Source organism: Petaurus breviceps, unplaced genomic scaffold, assembly GCF_028583685.1.
Source record: "Petaurus breviceps papuanus isolate PSGF00001 unplaced genomic scaffold, PetGlider_PUasm1.0 188, whole genome shotgun sequence".
NCBI classification, from domain to species: Eukaryota; Metazoa; Chordata; class Mammalia; order Diprotodontia; family Petauridae; genus Petaurus; species Petaurus breviceps.
Genome location: NW_027185804.1, coordinates 11,810,415 through 11,831,053, shown reverse-complemented (window position 1 = coordinate 11,831,053; position 20,639 = coordinate 11,810,415). Strand labels below are relative to the sequence as shown.

The 20,639-nt window shown below is 38.4% G+C and overlaps 1 protein-coding gene across 2 annotated transcripts in view; it reads right to left on the bottom strand.

The window, feature by feature from the left end:
* The window catches only part of NELL1 (neural EGFL like 1), a 922,880-nt gene that overhangs the window by 464,892 nt on the left and 437,349 nt on the right, over positions 1-20,639 (bottom strand). For both annotated transcript variants that reach the window (XM_069091288.1, XM_069091290.1), the window contains exon 13: positions 9,891-10,016. In XM_069091288.1, coding sequence (XP_068947389.1) covers positions 9,891-10,016 — 126 coding nt within the window. The remainder of the gene's footprint in view (positions 1-9,890; positions 10,017-20,639) is intronic.

The following is a 20,639-nucleotide window of genomic DNA, read 5'->3' as shown; positions in this document are numbered from 1 at the left end:
GGAAGGAAGGGAGGGAGGAAGGAAGGAAGGAAGGAAGGAAGGAAGGACGGAAGGAAGGAAGGAAGGAAGGACGGATTTATTAAGATGAAGAACCTCCACTCTAGGGTCTACCAATTATTCACTATGGACTCCGTGCACATCATTTACTTTCACTGACTGCTCAAGGACTAGGATATCTTGTAGTTCTGATACTTCAGTGGCGAATGAAGAATAATGTGGCAAAGAAATTCCTGTAAAATGAAAACTAAAGGCAACAATACAAATTTATTTTTGAAATAACATGTTGCTTGAGGCCCGGGGGATTACACTAAATGCTCTGAAGCCACTCCAAATCCTCAACAAAATATGATGGGCACTAAAACACAAACAGGAAGACTCTCAGGCATTCAACTCCCAGTCACCAGAAGCACACACACACCACACACGCACATGTACACACACACACACACGCACATGTACACACACACATGCACATGCACACACACTACACACTGTAGCAGCAAGAACCCCAGCATACCCAGGATGGCTGCTAGCACAGGTTCTTTGATCTGCTTTTCTAAAAGAAAGCAACTCAAAAGGGTTAACAATCTTACTTTAAGTAATCAAACATATATCATTTACCTAGTTCAGGTGGGGAAGTCAGCACACTGAAATTCAGAGAATACAAACAGAAGTTACAACAGAAAATAACACAGTTCAACAGACAGGGCTTCCAGCTGTCTGACCATTACATCCATACCTAGTTAGTTACCAGAGAGTGAAGCACCAACATCTGGGTTTTCAAAACCAGGGGGCTTAACGGCTGCCCAGAGTCTCATCTGGCCAAATCACACAACTCTTCTCAAAGTGAGGCCCAAAGCAAAACCTCACATCAGGGTATGTATAGCCTTCTCCTGGGTCAGAGACCATCACAACCCTCTTGACCCACTGCCCAATCACTAAGTAACAAGGTTTGTGCATTCCTGAAAACCAAGCCTCCCACTACAAGCTCCATTTGCCCACATTCAGCCTATTAGGAGGCAGAGTATATTTTCAAATCAGGAAAGGTTCTCAGAGTCACTTAAGCCAATCAAAGGGCCAAGGGGCAGGGAAGATCTTCAGATTTCCATTATCATTACACATACACACATTTATACACATTCACACACATACACACATGCACATGCACTCACAAGTACACACAACCCAGCACCAGCACCAGTAGTAACTTCCCTTCTTGGAATCTTGGAATCTGTAGACTCCCATGCTAGACTCCCAGCTCCATACTATCTCCAGACCTAAAGGCTGAGGTCTGGGAGAGGCCTAATCTTTTGACTGATGCTACACATTAGCAGATGAGAAACTTCAAGAGGGTCATATTTCAACAGAAAAATTTAACTAAGAAATTAAAAATATAGGGAGACCTTCATGAGCTAAGAAAAAAATTGGGTGTATTATGGAATTGTTATACCAGTGCTAGAAACAATTTATCATGACAAAGAAATGTAAAGAAATAAACACACTTGTACTGTAAAATGAGATTTTAAGTCAGTCTCAGAGGGAAGAATCAGTATCAGCCTTTGGAGGTGGGAATTAAAAAAATAATAGAGAAATATCTAAAGAGGCAAGGGGAAGCCTTGCATGCAGTGGGTAACCTACATGCAGCAAATCCAAGTGGGAATGCTAGAATCATTCCTGCAATTTCTTAGGAAGCTATAATGTCCTTAATAAAAGGGCTTAAAAAAGGCTTAATTAAGATTCTCCACTCACAGCTGTAACAATACTAGCCTATAGAAGCATTAACAAGCTTTGCTTGATGAATTTGGGTCAAGGATAATGTAGGATTAATATTCTCAAGATCCAATACCCTGAGGCCAACATCCTGAATCTTCCTGGTCGTCCCACACACTGCCATAATTTAGCCACTTGCAAATGTAGATTTGACTACAAGCTACATACAGATTATTGGTAAGAACTAATATACTGTGGAAGTCCTGAGAAGAGACAAGACCCAAGATTTTTTTTTTTGGTACAAGTAACTCAAGTCTGGAAACGACCTTGGCCACCATAGATTGGCACTTAGCTGGCAACTTCAGACCTTGGGGAGTTACCTTAACAAGAGGTTAAGTAATTTGCCCAAGGTCACGTAGCCAGTAGGAGTCAGAAGTGGGACTTGAACTCATGTCTTCTTGGCTTGAAGACTGGGCTTCTTTCCACTACAGCACACTGACTCTTGTGGAAATATCAGTATCACATGCTCTGGACTAAGTATTTTAGTACCAAGTAAACTCAATGCCAACTCAAAATGAATGTGGGTCATCATTGGGATAAAATAATGACTCTTTCCACACTCTCTGACATAAGAAGCAACAAAATGTGCCATATTTTTCTCTGGAAAACGGGAAAAAATGATCTCTGCCTTAGGAAGCAGTTACAATATAGTAGAGAGTGTTTAGAATTTGGAAGCCTAGGTCTTAGGTTTGAATCTGCGCTCTGCCACTTACTAGCTAAATGACTTTGTATACATGGCTTATCTCCATAACTCTAATTCCTTATCTGTAACATGGAAATTATACCCAGGGTGCCATTATAAGAATCAAATATGAATGGATATAAAATGCTATATGGGTGTCAGCTATTACTAGAATGACCTCAGAGAAATTAATTTTTCTGCCAATAATATAACCCTTGAAGAACATGTAAGTTATAGTGGGGTTGCAAATTATATAAATCTCTAGAGAAGGGACTATCCATATCGATGAATTCATAAATTCTTGAAGTATTGAAGCACTATTATTGACATTATAATTAATATTAAATGTCCATTATATCAAACTTGGTTGTAGGTTAACCTGTTTCTTCCAACAAACATTAGGAATTAATTACGACAGACAGCATTGGTGCTTCAGAAAAGCAGCAGGACAAATAATACACAAATAGATCTGCGTTCACATCAAATGAGAAGTGCTTTCCATTGGTGCTGATCATAGCCAAGCCATGCCTGCCCATCCTCTTGTCAATGATATCCCATAAGTTTGCAAGAGAGGGGCAGCCTCAGCGGGCTCAAGACCTGACTCACTTTCTCCTGAGAGCAGGAGGATGCAGCGGGAGCACCTGGGCTGTTCCCAAAGCCTGCTTCTCATTCTCGCCACTTAAACTGCTCATCTCCTTTTTCTCTCAGGTATTTGCATATTGAGATTTTTTTTTTCACTCATTTATCTTTTAAGTACCCCATTAGTTATATCTTGTAATCTGGCCACATCCACCATAGGTCTTTCCATTGCTAATGTAAAAACATTGGTAGTGTGATATTAATTTTAAATTAATTTTTAAATGTACGAGGACTGTTATATTCCATGTCTCATACCCATTTCATGACTTAGGTAGAATATTAGCACTAAGTAATAGTCCTTCATTTCTGAGAGAATTTCCTTCTGTTTAATTCTGGCCTGAACTCATTTACTATTTGTGTTTTTGGTTCCAGACACACATATTAATGAATAGGGTGACCATCCAACCTTGTGATATATAGATATAGACATATTGCATCTGTTGTAATCTATAAAAGAAAAGATATAAAATCACCCCCCCCCAAATTGTCAACGATTTTATTGCTAATGAAACTCACTAATCAGGAGAAGGTAGAGAAATTCCACATATAAAATTCAATGCATAAAATATTTGTGAATTGACTTATTAAGACAAATCCAGGACATACGTAACTAAGACTAGAAAATATTCTTTACAGAAATGAAGAAAACAATTGGAGAGGTAGACATTGTTCATGACTGAATCACACCAATGGAATAAAAATTATAATAAAGCCAAAATTAATTTAGAAATTTAATGTAAAGTCAATCATACTGCCAAGGGGTTTTCCTAAAAAAACTACACAAAATGATAAGAAAATTAATTTGAAGGAATAAAAAATAAAATTCCTCAAGGAAATTTTTTTAAGTAAGAATAAGAGAGACCAGAACTGTCACGTCTCAATCTATGTTTTTAAGGAGTAATCATCAAAACTTTACTGGTTAAAAAAGTAGAAAAGTTGTTCATTGTAATCAACTAGACAAGCGAGAACACAAGGACCTCAAGATAATCACACAAGAGACAAGTATTCAGTAAACCCAACAAATGCACTATTAGATGCAGGCCTATCTGGAACAATGATATTTATCTGTGTTGCCTACACCACAATGTGGCTGGAAGGACCAAATATTTAGTAGTAGTAGTAGCTGTAGTAGTAATATCATTAATAGTAAATGACATATATATTCATGGAATGACTTAAGTTTGCAAAACATTTTTATTACCCATCAAGTAATATGTGTGAAAATGCCTTGAAAACATAAAATTCTATGGAAATGTGAGTTTCTAGAATCACTGTTTATTATGTACAAGTTCTTTGACTAAATCTTGGATTTGTTTGCCTTATAAAACTTTTTTTTAAATTCCAAACATCTTGCATCCTTTTCCAAAGAATTTAAACTGCTATATAAACTTCTTTTCAATAAAATCAGTGCTTTTTTTCCTTGAGCTGAATTGTCAGAGTATTACTTTTTTGATGAAAACTTCCTTAGAGTAAATCAAGCACAGGCTTCCCCCAAATTTTCCTCCTAGCATCCACACACACACACACACACACACACACGCACACACACTTTTAGCAAGGCAAGGAAAACCACACAGAATATTTGTTAGGTCACTTACTCACTTGTGCCTGTTATTTCTTCCCTTTATGGGAATTTTCTGGCATAAAAATGAATGTTCACCAATTACTGTCAAGTATCTGTTGTATTGTTTCTCATTTTTGCTGTAAATCACAATTGTGCTTCCTAAACTGTTTGAATGCCGAAGGATACTTTCTCGCCAGAAGTTTCAACACTCAGGCTAAGCAGAGGAAAGCATGAGAATCAAAGGCTAACCAAGGTAATAGGTTCATAAAACCCAAGAGCAAAATTCTGTTCAGGGAAAAAATGGAGTCTCCTAAAAAATGCAATCTCTGGGCCTCCCTCCTGCTTCAAAGTTCATGGAAGATGAAGAACAGGGAAAGTGATTTAGACATATACATGAATTAGGATCCAAAAATACCGGTGAACAACTGTGGGTCGATTGCTTTGGATTAGCCCCTCTCAAAGGGCAAGGAGAACATTCCAAAAAGATGTTATAAGCCTCATAAGATGTGTTGTTGTGTCAAGAAAAGATATTGTTGCTAAACAACCCTAAGGCCAATGACTCTCTTACTAGATGCTATCTACGTCCTGGTAATCATTATTCTGTTGAACTCCTTGAAACACTTTTTCCTCCAGAGAGAGAAAACTCCATTTTAATCTGAACCAGGTAAAGCTTTCATGGGTGGGGAAAAAGCTGAAAGGTTCTCCTCTCCTCTTCCCTCAACCCTCTTGCATCCCACCATAATTGAGCCCTTTTATCACTGAAGATAAACCCCCTGAAAAGCGGATTCTACACACATGGGAGCTGGAAAGGGGATTTCAGAAGTGCCTGCCACTTCTCCCAGACTTGATGACTATCTGGTTCCTGCCCACTTCTCTTAATGTAAATTCATCGGAGATTTTATGAATGGCTCATTGGGAAAATTGAAAAGGTTATTGGCAGGCAATTTACATTGTTTCGAAGAAATTGCATCAGGGTAAGCTTTTGCTCACACATAACTAACAACATTAACTCTTCATTTGACTGATGTCAGTTTTCATTCTTTCCTCCAATATATACAAAAGGGGGGAAAATGTTCTTTGGCCTCTAAAAAGTTACTTCCTGTAGAGATTAGGTCACATAAATTCCAAGTGCTGGAACATTAAGACACCTAGTAACTGGTGGTCTCTCTCTTCCACACACATGACCCTCCATCTCCCAGTTCCCACCTCTGTGACTTTACACAGGCTCATTGTTTGGGTTTTGATGGCTCTGAATGAGTATAAATAGCAATTGTTTCTGTTCTAGTCAGAAATCCTGAGGGTCTTCCCCTCCCAGATAGATTCTTTTACCAAAGCAAACTAGGTCATCTTTTACCTCAGTTCTTATCTAGATTTTAATTACTGAATGGGCTTTGCCTCAAACAAACTGAGACCTGGGAAAGACCTTAGTTGAAAAAGACCAAGGTCTCCCTCTGCATCTAGGGTCATCTCTAGTCACCCTGACCTATGTCTTGCCACTGGATTCTGATGACTCTAGAGGAAAGAGTGATGCTGATGACTTTGCACAGCTCTGCCTCATTTAAATCCAATTCACTTGAAAGGCAAGGCATCAATCACCCTCCAGATATCCTCTTTGAGAACAAAAGGCAAACAGCAACAATGACTTTACACTGGTTGAGTATTCCTAGGAAATCTTCAGAGTCACTTCCATATAGCCTAAGTGATTCCAATTTGTATCTCTGTCAAAGACTGAGAATCCAGCCAGTTCTTGCTTTACTTTAAGTAGACCATTATGCAGACAACAGACCTCAAACCTCCCCCTCTCGGTTGGGCTCTGCTGTGGGCCTTCCCATCCAGGGTTCTGTGCCCTGTAGCCAGAATGGTGCCTGGAGCAGAGGACCCCTAGCATGGGCAGTGCCCCTGCTGCTGCTTCTGGGAGTTGAACCTGGGCCAGGGCCCTGTCTGCCAGAGAATTTGAATTTGCATAAAGCGAGAACTTTAGGTTAATGCCCTATGGCAATATACTGCCCATTTTTTTCCCTTCTTTTGTATTTCTTACCTGAAAAGTTAAAATAAAGTTATTAAATTGGTAGGAGGAACTGCAAATCAGCTCCTACATCCAAAATATGTCTATCAAGTCATGGTACAAAGACTTCCTCATCCAAAATGGAACAAAGAGAAGGTTTGTCATTGAAGTATTTGGATTGAAGTCCTCAGGGTAGTGGTAGTAAACACTAAGTAATTGATTTTGTTCATAGTCTAGAGAAGTCTTTGAGTTAAAGACTTGAAGACTATCAATGGTGAGATACTAAATATAAGGACATACAAAAAAGGACAAAGCCTATTCCAAGGAGGGGGGGGGGTTCCCTATATGGTACACAGGACTGGTAGAAGTCTGTTGGTTCAGAGAAACAATCACTTGGGTAAAAACATGATCTATGACCCTTAAGTAAAAGCATCTCAAAAGCATCATGAGGGTCTCAGTAGCTTCCCACTCAAGACAAAGACTCCTCATATGCCTAGAGGGACAACAACTCAATTTCAGGTCAATTTACTTGAGAGCAAAGTCAACTCAAACTGCCCTGGGTCTGGTCCATAGCATCTTGTCTCACATTGACCCCAGTTGGTGGTGTGGGAGTAGAGCAGCTGGAACTACTTAATCCACTAGCATTCTGGTTCATGAAAAAGTCATTCAAAGTGTATAACAGAGTGTACTAAAATCTCTCATTAAGCTATTCTGAAGAAATGTGTGATCTAAAAAGTTACCTTACTGTTACAAGATAGGCCATAGTAAATCCACTATTCCTAGTGGAGACCCGGGTGATTATCACTTCATGACAACATTGGGAAGGGAGCCCTTTTTGCAAAGATGAATCTCATGGCTGAGTATGAAGAAAAATATTTTTGTAGTCAAAGACCCAGGTTTAAATCTTGCCCCTGATATTTACTACTTATGTGACCTTGGAGAAATCATTTCACCTGTCTGGGCCTCAGGATTCTTACCTCTAAAAAGAAGGCGTGGAGTAGAAGGACTAGAAGGACTGAATCTATAATCTAACCTTAAACATTATTCTCAAGGCAGCTAGGTGACACAGTGGATAGAAGACTGAGCTTGGAATTAGGAATACTCATCTTCCTGAGTTCAAATCCAGCCTCAGACACTTCCTAGCTCTGTGACCCTAAGCAAGTCACTTTAATGCTATTTGTCTCAGTTTCTCATCTGTAAAATGAGCCCAAGAAGGACATGGCAAACCACTCCAGTATCTTTGCTAAGGAAACTCCAAATGGCATCACAAAGAGTCTGACATGACTGAAATAACTGAACAAAACCAAAAGGAATCAGTCTAAAAAACCTCCAAAGAACCAGAGACATTCCAGGCTGTAAGTGGCCAGTTTTTCTTCAAATCTTGAATGCCTTGGTACTTGTGGATCTCTAGAAAAATTCCGGATTCTCAAGAAAACCCTCATCTAGTTGATTTCTTGATAATGAGGAGAATCATTAGACATACAAGTTTCAGTATGACCTGAAGCAGAGAGTCAAGCTTCATATTACATAGGGATATTACGGTATTGTCAACCTTTATAGTTTAGAACAAGATTATATTCACCTATGTTGTCATTTCTTGTTTGGACTGTGTTTATCTGAAGTTCTTACAGGGAACCAAAAGACACTTCTACTACCCAAATGCTCAGGTCTCAGAGATGGCATCACATAAATGGTATTCACATATATCCTATATACTTCCCAGGTGTGTTAATTATAAAATGAAGAAGAAAGGAAGAAATCATAAAAATACTTGCATTGAACACTTACTATGACCTTTCAGAAACTTTGATTACTTACTGGAATTCTTAACCAGACCCTCCGCCCACCCATCATTCATTTGCTGGACAGTGAATACATCCAATTACAAAACAATCAGATGTAAAGTCACAAAGCATTTCTCTTTGCGAATAAAGAAAATTCTTCTTTTAGAAAGTCCATGCATTCTTTAAATCATGGTTCACAGTAAAAAAAAAATCTTTAGTATAAAAACTGCAACAGAAAATGTGAAGATGGTGTATAGTTATGCCAATATTTTTATTTCAATGAAAGATACATGGATTCAGGAAATTGGTGAAAAGTGATTAAAAGTTTGTGTTTCTGCTTTGCTTTCAAGTTTCAGTCAGTCCATCAATAACATTTGTTAAATAGGAAAGATATTCCAGTCACTATGCCTAGTGCTAGGGATAAAATGAATAGAAAATAAGGTTTGACATTTGGAGATTGAGATTAGCACACTATTGGAATGTAGAAGGCAGTTAATGAATGTGTCTTAAATTGACTTGAGCTTAATGAAGGCAAACCACAACCTATGGAAAAGACATCATTTCTGCTACTCTGACTCCTTTATCTTGGCTTTCTTCACAGAGTTAAAAATAAATCACTCAATCCTTTCAATTGCGTCGAACTCTTTGTGACTCATTTGGGTTTTTGTTTTTTAGCAGAGATACTGCAATGTTTTGTCATTTCCTTCTCCAGTTCATTTTACAGATGTGGAAAGTGAGGCAAACAGGGTGAAGTGACTTGCCCAGAGTCCCACAGCTAGTAATTGTCTCAGGCTGGATTTGAACTCAGAAAGATGAGTTTTCTTGACTTCAGGCCTTGAAAATAAATAATACCTTCAAATTAGGGGCACCAAACGCGACTTGTAGTGGTGACCACTAATCACTACAATCTGAAATCAACATTGGTAGCTTTTGGGAAAAAGGAAGGAGATGGAAAAGCCAAGAAATAATGGGCTATATTTACTGAACCTTTCATCTTTCCCCTTTGTTGTTCTCCACTCTCCATGATATGTAAGTTTTTGATTCCTATTATTTCATTTTTAAAAGGAAAACCAAAAATGAATTGTTATGAAAAAGAAAGTAAAATATAATTTATCTTCCTATGACAACAAAACAATCTAACATCTTAAACCTCCAGGCCTATCTGCAGGCAGCTATGGTTGCTCTTGCAAAACAATACTGATAATCCAAAAAGTCAGAAGTAAATATTGGTTTGTTTTGCACATAAACTGCAAAGAGAAGGAAGAAATTCAGGAAGCTAAATATTCATGTAAATATGGGAATTTGTGTACCAGAAGAGTTCGATAGAATGAATCAAGTAGATGACAATTTAGTGGGAACTTGATTCTAAATGTAGATATAAAATCAGCAAGACATAATCTCAAACACCACCACTATAGCATTGTTCCATGACTGCTTAAGACTCACCTGTACATGAGAAATCATCTACACGGATATATCCTGGGATACAGTCACAACGATACGATCCCGGCAGGTTAACACACACCGTGTTGGCGTGGCAATAATGCATCTTAGCGGCACACTCATCAATATCTGAAGGAGAGAAGAACCAGAAAGAGACCTATCAGTCAAGCACCCCAATGACTAGTCAAGAGAACAATAAATTTGGAATAAAACAGATGACAAGGCCTCTTTAAAGAGACCAAAATTAATTTGACACATTAAGAGCAAAAACTGAAGTGTAAAACAGTACCTGCATGGGACTGATTCTCAAACAAACAAAAACATTTTTAGAAAAATGTGAGTTAGGACATAACTGCCAAGAACCCAAGAAGTAGGGAGGCAGTCTTGCTTTGACATTTCCCTCTTAAAAACAGAGGAGTCTTCAAAACCCCAAAGCCAAGGAGAGTTGGGCCCATGGTTTTGATATGTGCTAATTAATATTTATCACATGTCCACCATCCACAGAAAAGTTTTGCCTAGAAAAATCAAGGGAATAGGTACAACTATACGTGTCTTTTTTACTAAGACATGTTTTACTCTATATGCTGCAAAATGCTATCACAGAGGGGCTCATTTTGCCCACAATAGACTGCTGATAAAGCAGATATAGTATGCATTCCCACAGACATGATGCAAATTACTGTACAGTCATTCAGCAATCCTATGACACATCCTTTGGGATCTTATAATGGGATATTCCAGTACAATTCACTATTCTTAATGGGGGAGGGGAGGAATCTTTAAGTGCCTTTCTCAGGCTTTCCTTATGAGAATTGAAATAACTGGTAATTGGGAGTAAGTAAAAATAGATTCTGGCTGTAGTCCCTGTTGAAAATTAGATGATATCTATTCTAGTAGTAGGATTACCAGATAGGTGGCAAAGTGAATAGAGGGTCAGCCCTGGTGTCAGGGAGAACTGAGTTCATATCCAGCCTCAGAGACTTACTAGCTATGTGACCCTGGGCAAGTCACTTAACTCTGTTTGCCTCAGTTTTCTCAGTTATAAAGTGAGCTGGAGAAGGAAATGGCAAACCACTCCAGCATCTTTGCCAAGAAAATTCCAAATGCAGTCATAAAGAGTCAGACATGACTGAAATGACTGAACAATAATAACAACTCTAGAGGTCACTTTGAAAACCTACACTTTGCAAAGGAGGTAGGAAAGAATTGGCTGGTTGACTATGTATCTCTAAAGATCGTCATCATGACATGCTCTAAAATCCCTGGGTTTGGCTGCTGAGGATTAAAACAGGTAGAGTGTGTACTTAGGAAACTCATTCCTTTCTTTCTCTAAAAGGAAGTATTTTTTTAATTCCACAATTAAAAAAACATCATAGGGAAGGAAAAAAGAAGGGGTAAAGGAAATTAAAGAGGAAAATAAATAAGAGAAAGAAAAGGAAGGGGAAGAAGTGGAGGAGGAGGTAAATAAAGAAGCAATGACATCAGTTTCCTTCCAACAGGGTATTCAAAGGGGGCAACACACAGCCAACTTGCCAGAAACCTGGTTTTCTTCATGTAACATCCAAACAATGGGGACACATTGTTTTGACCCCTTAATTGAAAGAATAGTTCAACAAGTTGTTGTTCTATGTGAATGTGATGGGATACTACTGGGCTATAAAAAAATGAACTCATTGATTTTAGGAACAATGAATAGACTTGCACTAAATAATGAAAAGCAAAATCAAGAGATCATTGTATGCAGTAATAACAGTACTGTTTTTAAATTATTTATTTATTTACTTTTAGTTTAAATCATTCAGTTCCACAATACAGTACTGTTTTAATGACAACTTTGAGTGACTAAGTCATTTTGACTATTGTAAGTACCCAAATTAACTACAAAGGGCCTATGAAGGAAAATGCTATTTGCATCCAGAGGAAGAAATGATAAGTAGAAGTAGATAGAGAATGATTTTACACACACACACACACACACACACACACACACGTATCTAATAGTAGAAATTTCTATGTTGGGGGAGGAAAAAATTGAAAAAAAGAAATTTACATGATAACTTTATTATATATTTAAAAGGAATAGCAAATTGTACACAATAGATCTGCAGTTTCATGTGCATTAAAAAAAATTCTACTATGTAATGGTAATGCTTGTTTTATTTCATAAATTGTCTTTTCAAAAGAAAGAAAGAATTGACCAGCCAGGGGTCTTATTGGCAATGATATTTAAATATTTGGGGACCCACAAAAAAGTCCCAAAACATTTTTTGAGGCACATAGGTGGGAATTAGATCTTGGTAGTTTCTTGTAAAGAGAGAAAAAAATAATTTGTGGAGTTTCAGCTAAGATTTGAACATCAATCTGAACTTCTTGCTTTTAAATAAAATTCATAAATGACAACAAATATTTAGCTAGTTTTATGAGTCAGTGGATATAAACACAACTTATAACCTAATGGGTCACCTTAGGCTGGTGAACCAACTTTAGATATCTATAGACTGACTTTCTTGTCTGCAGACCCTTCAAGTTAAGTAGAGAGAGGTTCATCCCTAGTAGGCTAGTTACCAAATGGTAACTTCTTTGGCCTTGATAAGTCATGAACTAAAGAAAAGTTATAATTGTGATAATGTGACACATATTTTAAGGTTTATGAACCCCTTTACATACATCATTTCTTTGAATCCTCATAAAACTACCTCAGAGGTAGGTAGTAGATGACTTATTATGTACTTCTGACAGATAAGAAAACTAAATCTTGGTGAATTTAGGTGACTTATCTGTAGTTACATATTGATAAGTATCAGAGGTAAGATCAAAGCATAAGTCTCTTCAATTCCAGCACGGCTTTCAGCACAATGGGCTGATTTTTTTTAAGCATTCAAATTATATTGCATTTTAAGACCTTTTCTTACAGCAACCCTATGAAGATAGCTTGTGTAAGTATCAATAATTTAGTCAAAATTTATGAAATGTTTACTATGTTCTAGGCATTGCACTAAACACTGGGGACAAAAGGAAAGGTAGAAACGTGGTCCCTGGTGTCCAACCAACGTTAAAAGGAGAGAGAAAGAACGGGGGAAAATTGTTCAAACAAGATATATACGGTGCCAATGCAGGGGAACCTCAGTGGGTAACAAAGTTAAAGGAATTTAGTTACTGTACTAATTAAATGAGCAGGGAAAGCACTCAGGCTCAACTCTGCTATCTTCACCCTAATGATGTTTCTGCTATCCCATGCCAGGACCACGATGTTCTGCCCTGGTCAGATCAACCCTAATGTGATCTCCAAAGCCTAGAGTGGCAGCATGGCATGGCAGATTGAATGCCAGACTACAAGTCATGGACTTTCTCTGCACTAGGTCAGAAGTATCAAATATTCTGTCCAAAGGCCTCATGGTCTGTACATATGGAAGCTCCCACAACATTCCAAGCATCGTACTAAGCAGTGGAAATATGACAAAAAGCAAAAGATAGTCCCCGATCTCAAGGAGCTCATAGCCTAATGGGGGAAACAACAGGTAAACCACGGAGTACAAACAAGGTATGCAAAATTCTCCATGGAATTATTTTTTCTTTTTTTTTTTTTTGGAGGGGGGAAGGCAGGGAAATTGGGGTTAAATGACTTGCCCAAGGTCACACGCCTTGTAAGTGTGAAGTGTTTGAGGTCAAATTTGAACTCAGGTCCTCCTGATTCCAGGGCCAGCGCTCTATTCACTGCGCCACCTACCAGCCCCCATGAAATTATCTTAAACAAGTTTCACTGGCACATTTAATAAGATTTCAACTTGAAGATTTCACTTAGACTGCTACATTTCAAGATCTACTGAAGCTAGCTGTTATCCCTCAGTAATATAATGCTTATTTTGCTCCTGTTAGTCACCCATTCCTGAGAGAGAATTTCCTTTGTGTGAAGTCTTAGCACCACAAGGGTGAAAGAATTTCACGATCCTCTGAATCAATGAATTTCAGGATTGCAAGGGACAGCAGTAGGCATCTGCTGTCCGATCTACATCTGAAAGAAACCCCTTCATTAACAAACCCAAGCAATAGTCATCCACTAGGTCAATCAACCACTCTGTCCATTCCATTTTCTATTTATTAGGAAAATTTCCCAGACACTAAACTTTAATTTATATCTTGGCTACTACCCCGCACTGGTCCCCATTCTGCCCTCTAGAACAAAACAGAATATATCTAATCCATTTTCTACATAAAAGCTTTTCACAAACTTGAAGAGAGCTAGCATATTCTAATCTCATGTCTTCTGTTCAGCCTAAATATCACCAGCCCCCATAAGACATGGGCTCACACCTTTCACTGTTTTCATTGTCCTTCTCTGTATAGTGTCCAGCTTATCGATATCCTTACTAAATTGTGGCAGCCAGAACCAAAAGTAATACACCAAATGTGATCTGACCAGATGAGAGTGTTGGAAACTCATTCTCTATTCCTGTAGTCTGAAATCACATGAGCTGTTTCATCTGCCATATCATACCACTGTTTCATATTGAACTTGTGTTCCATAAACACCACTAGCTTGTTTGTTTGTTGATTTGTTTTCTTTTTTTTCCAGACAAACTGCTACTCACTCGTGGCTTCTTCCTACATTTGAAAAGTGCAGAATTTTTTTAACAGATATAGAAGACTTGAAATCTCAGAACTGTCATGATCTTTTGGGGGTCCTAACTCTTAAGCCTCCTCACTTTATGACTAAGGAAACTGAAATCCTCGGGGTAATGCCTCGCCCCATTTCATAAATAAGTAGTAAGTAAAAGAGCTGAGATTTCACTCCAGATCTTCTGACTACAAAAATGGATTCTATTTAGCCTACTTTATTCTGTCTCATTCAGACATCTACAGATATGCCATTTTTAAGAGGAGAGGAACTTACAGTTTAGGGCCAGAAACTTCTGGCATAATGGCCCATCCAACACATTAAATTAAATAATACCAACTTCGCAGAGTGTAGGCATTTTTACATGATATCTGTCATCATTCATTTGCTTTGATGTTCTTTTTGATGTTACCTGCAGCTCGTTAAGGAAAATGAAACCTAGAGCTGGCATGGCACCTAGCCTAGCAACCTAAAAGACTGACTTGGGACATCCAGGAAAAGAGAGAAACATCAGAATGTCCTCAAATGCTGAACTCTCTCAATGCCACTCTTTGAGTCAACTGCATAGGTCTACCCTTTATTGAGTCGCCTCCTGAACCTTAATTAAGTTAAAGCCTTTTCACATAGTTATTGACTTCTGAAAGAGCTCCCCAATGGACCAAATGGCCAGGATGATATCTGGTGTTCTTGGTTCGTGGCTTCATATTTGTAAGTCTTATTCTACTACTTACAGCAAAATCCCATCCTTTCATCTCAAATACTCTGATTCCAGCATAAAAAAAATAAGCTCTATTCCCACCCACTAGACCCTATGCCCTAGATAGAGCCAGATAGGATTGAAGAGGATAGGACATGAAATCAAGTTTGTAGGTTATTATTTTAAAATTATTTCAAAGCTATCATCAAATGATTTGCATTCAGTAGGGGCACAGGGCCCTCATAAACGCATGGAAAGGAAAGCATTGTATAACTTTATGTAGGGGATAGGAAGCGTGCCAGGTTTCTTACAGTAAATTCATTGATGTGCCCCTTCACAAAGGGCAAGAGAATAAAGTTGGATTTTATTGATAAAGTTGCATAGCCATAACACAAACTCCCCCTGACTTTTCCCTGGACCTAAGACAACAGGTTCTAAACCCAGTATCAATTGATTTCCATTCCCCTCCCCAAGGGGTACAACAAAAGATTTCGAGGAGTCTATGAACTAGATGAGAAACTAGTACATCTTTATTTTCAGTGACCTCTAAGAAAACTTAGCATCTCTTTCAATTATTTGAAAATATCATTCTGAGAAAGGGTTCACAGACATCACTGACACAATAAAAGATTAACAACCCCTTCTCCAGACCATTCCATAATGCCTCGAACTGAAGAGAGATGGGTTGGCTCTGTGTGATCATGGTCAAGTCAATTAACCTTTCTAGGCCTCAGTTTCTCCATCTATAAAATGAGGGGGATGAAATAAATGACTTTGAAGGTCCCTTTTGACTTGAAATCTATATTTCTTTGACTCGTTTAAAAATGAAGAACCCTTTCAGGCTTGCCTCAGAAAAGGTTTAATCTTTAGCTAGTTGGCAGCAGCTGCCAGCAAGGTTATCAACATGGATGGCCACTTCTGGACTGTGTACACTTGACAACTCATAACCAGGCTGAATCCATAGGCTCATTTCCCTCAGGCCACCAGACAGCTGTTCAAAGGCCTTGGCCTGGCCAGATTTGAAGGAGTGACTCATCTGTAACGAGCTTATTTGATTCTGAACCATGTAAGCCATCACCTTGTTATGGGGGATTTTGAGGCCCTTGGAAAAAATATATATTTTCAAAAAGCAGATGTGGGGAAGGACGAGAAACTCCAGGGAGAATTCGCTACATTTGTTTATCCAATCAGTGCTCCTCTAAGTCACCTGGGAGACCACAGAGGCACATCACTGCTACGCTGCTGACTGCCCCTTTTTAATAGGTTTTCCAGTTGGTGGCTTTAGCAATTCTGTTTCTTGCATAACTAACTATTTACTGGCATAGATCCAGGCAGAAGAGTGCCTCCAAATAAAGCATATATGTTGACTAATATATTAGAAAATTAGCCTGACACAATTTTTCTTTGCACAGTTTCATCACTTGGCTATCAGAGATAATAACGAAAGCATGGAGAACTGGGACGGGATGGGGACAAAGTTGGCAAATGGGGGACTTGAGATAACTAGCAAGAAGAAAGTAAGGAACTGGCAATAAATTTAACTTCTAAATGGGAATGTCATTAACTGGGCAATTGCTAAAAATTAATATAAATTATCCTGAAAGTCCTTGGTGAAAGTTTCTGCCCTGCAAATAGTTTCAATAAAACTTTTGAAAAGGCGGCTAGGTGGCACAGTGAGTAAAGTTCCAGCCCTGGAGTCAGGAAGGACCTGAGTTCGGTTCCGGCTTCAGACACTTAACATCCACACAAAAAAACTAGCCGTGTAACCTTGGGCAAGTTACTTAACCCCAATTGCCCTCCACAAGACAAAAAAAAAAAACCAAACAAAAAAAACCTTTTGAGAGAGCTCCAGAAATATACTGGATTATTATATTAAGAATCAAAATAGAATTAGCACCTTAAATGGAGGATTTCTTGACAAGAAAATATTGAGAACAACTTTGAACAACTGAGATATTAAGGAAAAAAAACCTATGACCCAAATAATACTGTCAATCTATAGGTCACCTAGAGGAAAATCAGACTGGATGTTGGGATTTTCATAAATGAGAAACTAAGCCTTGAGAAAAAACATGAGTTGATAAGATTTAAAGAAGAAAACTACCCACAGTGATACAATGGAAGATGGGATTTATATCCCTAGATTCTTCCTCAATAATGATGCCCTTCTATTCTGAACACTGGGACTTTCCCAAATGGTGGCGTTTCCTTTCCTAAAAGTAATGCATAAAATTAAGATACTTATTCAAGACATATCAGGAAAAATCTTGTGTTTTGGTTTTAGTCTACTCAGGGCAGATGGATCCAACTGGCCTTTAAAGTTACAGGAAAGGCTCAAAATTCTTGTTCCACTCATCCATCCCTCTCTTCTAAGTCATCCCCTCCCCTCTCTGTATATTTATGTGGAATGATACCCCCAAGATTGTTAGATCCATATCCCAGGAAGAAGAATTTTATCCAAAATTCAGAAAGGATAACTTGTTCCTCAACAAGAGATTCTCCCTCCTTGAATACCGGAGGTATAGGGACTGGCCCAGTGATTTCACTTATATAGAGAACTCCAAGATGGTGGTTAAAAAAAAAACACCCTCTAACAATGTGGATTGGCACCACCTCTGCAGCTTAGAATCTTAAAGAGTTGCCTAGAACACTAAGGTTAAGCAATTTACCTAGTGTCAGTGTCAGAATTTGGAGAATCTGTCCGAGGCAGGACTTGAACTTAGGTAGGGTTCCCTCCCCACCTAGATCTAAGGCTACCCCTATCCATTATGTCATAATGCCTCTCACATCCAAAAAAGAAAGACATTCACCTTAAAGGAATTTCTAGAATCATGCAGGAGTTGTTGTTACAATATTCCTGAAGGTCACTCTACCAACTCTTAGGCAGCATGATCCTAGACAAGTCACTTAAGATCTCTAAACCTATAGAAGAAATAGTACTATGTGATTTAATGGAAGTGGGGAAGGAAGGTGACCAGAATGCTCCCTGCTTATGTCTGTCTTATCAATTCTAAAAATATGGCAGGGATGTTTTATGGTTGTGAATCTTGTAGAACTACAATCTTAGGAGGATACAAGTTGCAGCAGTTTCCAAAGGCTATGGGTGAGGAAAATAGGCTATGTTGTACTATTCAATACCAACTGGCATGGGAAACATGTTATAAAAGACATCATTTGTCTTAAACAAATAAGTGGTCATGCAGAAAAAACGGAAAAAACAGACAGTGCATGTGTGGAAGTAGTATCCAGAATTTAAAAAACAACATATTATAATCCAGATTCTCTGGGAAAGATTTATGGAAGGACATACATGGAACTCATGCAGGGTGAGTTGTGATCCATACTACTGGAGAAAGTACCTAAGTCATACTCATCAATGAAATCACCAATTTATTAAAATAAGCAAGTTTTCTTAGGTTTGCCCCCAAATACTATAATAGCAACAGTCTTATGATGACAGGATCTTGGATCTAGAGCTGCCAGCAACCTTCATGGTCATCTTATCCAATATCCCATTTTACAGATATGGACAATGAGGTTTAGGTAAGTCAAGTGACTTTGTCCAAGTTAGTAGAATTTCAATTCAATAGCAAAGTATTTCAAGGCATATTTCAATGCCCACCAAAACTTGCCAGACATATGTTTGTGTGTATACATACTTTGTCCTGAAGACCTTTTAAAGAAGGGGAACTCATCATCTCTCAAGACAGTCCCCTCTATTTTGGAACAGTTATAACTATTAGGAACTTTTTCTTCTTCCTGAAACCAAGTCTAATTTTGCTTTTTTTGTGGCTTCAACCCATTGTTCTGCATTCTAACTTATTAGGTAAAACAAGTCTAATCTTTCTTCCACGTGACAACCATCCAAATACTAAACACATCTCTCATATACCTCCGAGTCTTCTTTTTTCCAATTCCATCAACTGACTTCTTGTATGACTTAGATTCAAGGCCATTCACCATACTGGCTATCCAGCTTATCTCACATAAGCAGAGACAAGATTTGAACTCGGATCCCTGGACACCTAATCCAGCATTCTTTCCACTCCACCAAATGCCTCCAAGTATACTGATTCATGTGGCACTTTTAGGATCTGTGGCATTTCAGAGATCTTCCCTAGTTGGACCATGTAATAATCTTGAGTCCAAAGCTCCCTCCAATAGGTGTCTCTACTGTGTTTTTATCCCCCCCCCAAAAAAAAGCTATAAGCCTAGATATAGTACTTTTAAAAAGTAAGCCAAATATATTCAATGAATCCCAATATGTATCTTCAGGCAAATACTGACCATCATGAAGGCATGAGATAGAGTAGAGTGAGAAAAAGCTGGTGTGAGCAGGGGCCAGTGTCTGGAACAAACTGACTTTTCCATCCATGTCTGATTTTTCCACACTATCCAGACTCCAATTTTTTCTGTCTCACACTCATTATCATCCAATGGCTTTTTCTCCCATATGGCCTCCTCCTATAATATAGCCTATCTTTATGCCCTATATTGCTTCTCTGACCTTTATAAATCAAAATCTCACATTTGATCATTTTAGGACCTAAATGCCCCCAGACACAAATTGGGCCAAGGTCCCCATTGCTGGCAGGAATCCCAAACCACAGGTGGAGTCTGACTCAATTCATTTAGTACTTCAGAAAGACCCATGTAAGATTAAGCACCTGATGAGAAAAAAAGGCTTTGGCTTTTTTATTTAATGTTGTTAGAGATTCATCTATAAAGCACCCAGCCGCATGTATCAGCTCAGGCACAATAGAGCTCAAATGGTGATTCATTCAGAGAGACTTTTTGTTGCATTTCAAATATTCAAGCTCATCTTCCAGTGGTCTTTGGAGATGGTAAAATATATATGATTTATGTTTCTCTCCTGGTTGTTGAAGTCGTTTGTTTTCCTTTTTAAAAAGCATACTTATGGGTTTTGAAATGAAACCTGACATGGCATAATAATATTTCACATATAACCAGGCAGCATGGGTAATGTGGTTCATAGCACCAACAGATACATGGGTGGGGTGGGAGAGGGACTCGGAAATCAGCATCATTCATTATACTATAGGGCATGGAATGGCTAGAGGTCAGAAGAACTCCCTTCAGAGACAGTTAATGAGCTGACCAGACGTGGCGTGCCATAGTGAAGAGAGGACCTGCCTCAGACTCAAGAAGATATGGTTTCATATCCCTCCCTCTAATACATCCTGAAGTAGAAGACTGGGAAAATCACTTAAATATCCCAGTGCTTTCAGGCAAATGTTTAACTTTGTAAGTCACTGGAAAATTGCTTATCTGTATTGTTGGATGGATTTTCCTACACTGATAAAATTATAGGTATACAAAAGAGGGGAAAGAAGAGGAGGAGGAGGAAGAGATGGAGGAGGGAGAAGAGGAGGAAGAAGAGAAGAAGAAAAGAAGGAAGACAAGGAGGAGGGAGAAGAGG